This window comes from Aspergillus affinis, assembly GCF_023601865.1.
Source record: "Aspergillus affinis strain CMG 70 chromosome Unknown NODE_329_length_2089_cov_439_710239, whole genome shotgun sequence".
Taxonomy (NCBI): Eukaryota; Fungi; Ascomycota; class Eurotiomycetes; order Eurotiales; family Aspergillaceae; genus Aspergillus; species Aspergillus affinis.
This window is the reverse complement of record NW_026516110.1, coordinates 1-2,089: the sequence shown is the minus strand read 5'-3', so window position 1 is coordinate 2,089 and position 2,089 is coordinate 1. Positions and strand designations below refer to the sequence as shown.

The 2,089-nt window shown below is 44.8% G+C and overlaps 1 protein-coding gene across 1 annotated transcript; it reads right to left on the bottom strand.

Annotated features, from left to right (window-relative positions):
* KD926_006240 (GAG-pre-integrase domain-containing protein) lies at window positions 1–2,089 on the bottom strand (the record flags this gene model as incomplete). Its single annotated transcript, XM_053095633.1, has 1 exon — window positions 94–2,089. A coding segment is annotated over one exon (1,996 nt), but the record flags the coding sequence as incomplete, so codon positions are not given.

Here is a 2,089-nt window from a genome sequence, read left to right as displayed (position 1 = left end):
TCATGTGTGATCAAGTCTGGAGGGCCTAGGTAGGTATCAATCCAGCACATTCGCAGTATATCCCAGGTGTGTTTAGCGCTAATGTCTTTTAACCATCTGCCGGATTGGAAGCGAGTTGCTTCATCAACAACGTGAAGGAGAGGCATATTGTCAATATACATGATATCGACAATAATGTTGAAGTTAAAATGTGCCTCATCCTTGAGGTTAAATCGGAATCGACCAGGGGATTTACCAAACTTCTGACAATAGTGGCAGAACTTAGTGAGATGTTCTAATGCGGCTGTATTTGGCTCATGACCAGCACTTCTTAAAAGCGTCTGAAGTCTATCAACAGATGGATGTCCGAAACGGCGATGTAATCTCCGTAGCTCAACGTCTGTCAGGAAACAAGGATTCATATCGAATGAAGAGGTAAGGTATGAAGACAGAGCAGAATTCCATAGCAGAAATGGGTGGCCGAATCGGCGAATAACAGGGATCTCAACCAATGATTTAGTAGCGGAGTTGAAGGGCGTTGCAGGTTTCGGAGTCACGATAACGTTCTTGAGGTTGTTGTAGTATATTCCGAGATTGTCCATATCTGCTAGGCATAGCAGAAATGGGGTATCAGCGTTGACAATATGGAATTGGATGTTGCCAATTGGGGTTGAAACTTTTGCGGAGCCAATTGATGAGGTTATTCCAATGCCAAATTGGACGTTTACCTGGCCAGCCGTAGAGGTATCTAATGTGATGTTTTCTGTGTTTTGAAGTGCCTGGAATTGGCCATATCCAGCTGTAGACTTGCTGGAGGCACCAGTATCAATCATTATTCCCATAAAGATCTCAGAGTTGTACCGGGTATCGCTCGCGGAAGTGGTAGTGGCGTTATAGCTGAATGGGTCGGTGTCAACTATCGGGTTCGAAAACTTTTGATCGTTGATACAATGGGTGAAGGATCGATTGGCAAGTTCAGAAGTTGTGATCATTGCTTGTTCAGTAGTAATTGAGCCGAATGAAGTAACAAATGTGTCAATAAGGTCGTATTCTTCTTCATTAAGGTCTGTTTCGGTTCCGGGATCAAAAGTTCGGGTATCAGTTACGAGTGCTTCAAAAGCCTCTGCTTCCTCTTCATTGGTATTTCCTTCACAATATATCATATACTGCCTGTATCGCCTGCTGAAGTCGCCATTCATTCCTTTGTCATTGTTAAAACGCTGTCGATATTTCTCTTTGGATTGCCTTTGTTCTTCCTCAGTGTGTCTCCAGGAGCGGCAGGTTGATTTTTGGCAGACATAACACTTGCCCGCTGGGTCTCTTTTGCCTTGGTTGTAGTTCCTGTTCTGGTTATAGTACCTTCTATCAGTGTAGAAGACTTCTTCTCGGGTATCTGTATGAGAAATTCCGTGTCTTTGTGGGTTCTCCTTCTCCCAAGTGCTGATTGAGGATTGCAGTTTGTTGATTAGTACTGCTAGGTCTTCAGGTGGATCAGCAACGGCCATGCGGCAGGCTGGTACTCCCTGGCAAGCTGTAATAAGCTTGTTAATCAGATTCATGTTGCTTCGGAGTTCAGGGTGGAGGCCGTGGCGTTGTTTTAGGAGGTTACTGAGTAGGAGCTGAAAGCCTTGGTAGATTGAGATTGATCTTTCAGAGTTATCATTCATAACCTTCTGCAGTGAGATAGCGTTCCACTTAGTCAAGTTCTGCCGGTAGAACTCAGGTCCTTCAAAGAACTGGCGTAAGTGATGGCATGCTTCTTGAAATGTCTTTGATGATAATCCACTGCTGTAATAGTGGTCTTCAGCAACTCCCTTGAGCATTGTTGGCAATGCAGCTTTGTAGCCATGTAGTGGTAGGCCAGCTCTAGAGCAAATGTCATAAAAGATGTTGAGTTTGAAGTCAAGGCTGCTGTTGTCCGTACCGCTATATTTCTGGTCTTCTGTGTAGATCTTTGTGACTGAGGCAATTTCCTTGGAAAGGTCGTTCTTGGGCCTCATGGAGAGTAGATGATTGTTCTCTTGGGCAACGTGGTTAGTCTCGAGGGCGAGATAGTCAGCTTCAGGAACGTGACTGATTCCTGGGGTGGAAGAATTGGAGGGATTGGCTT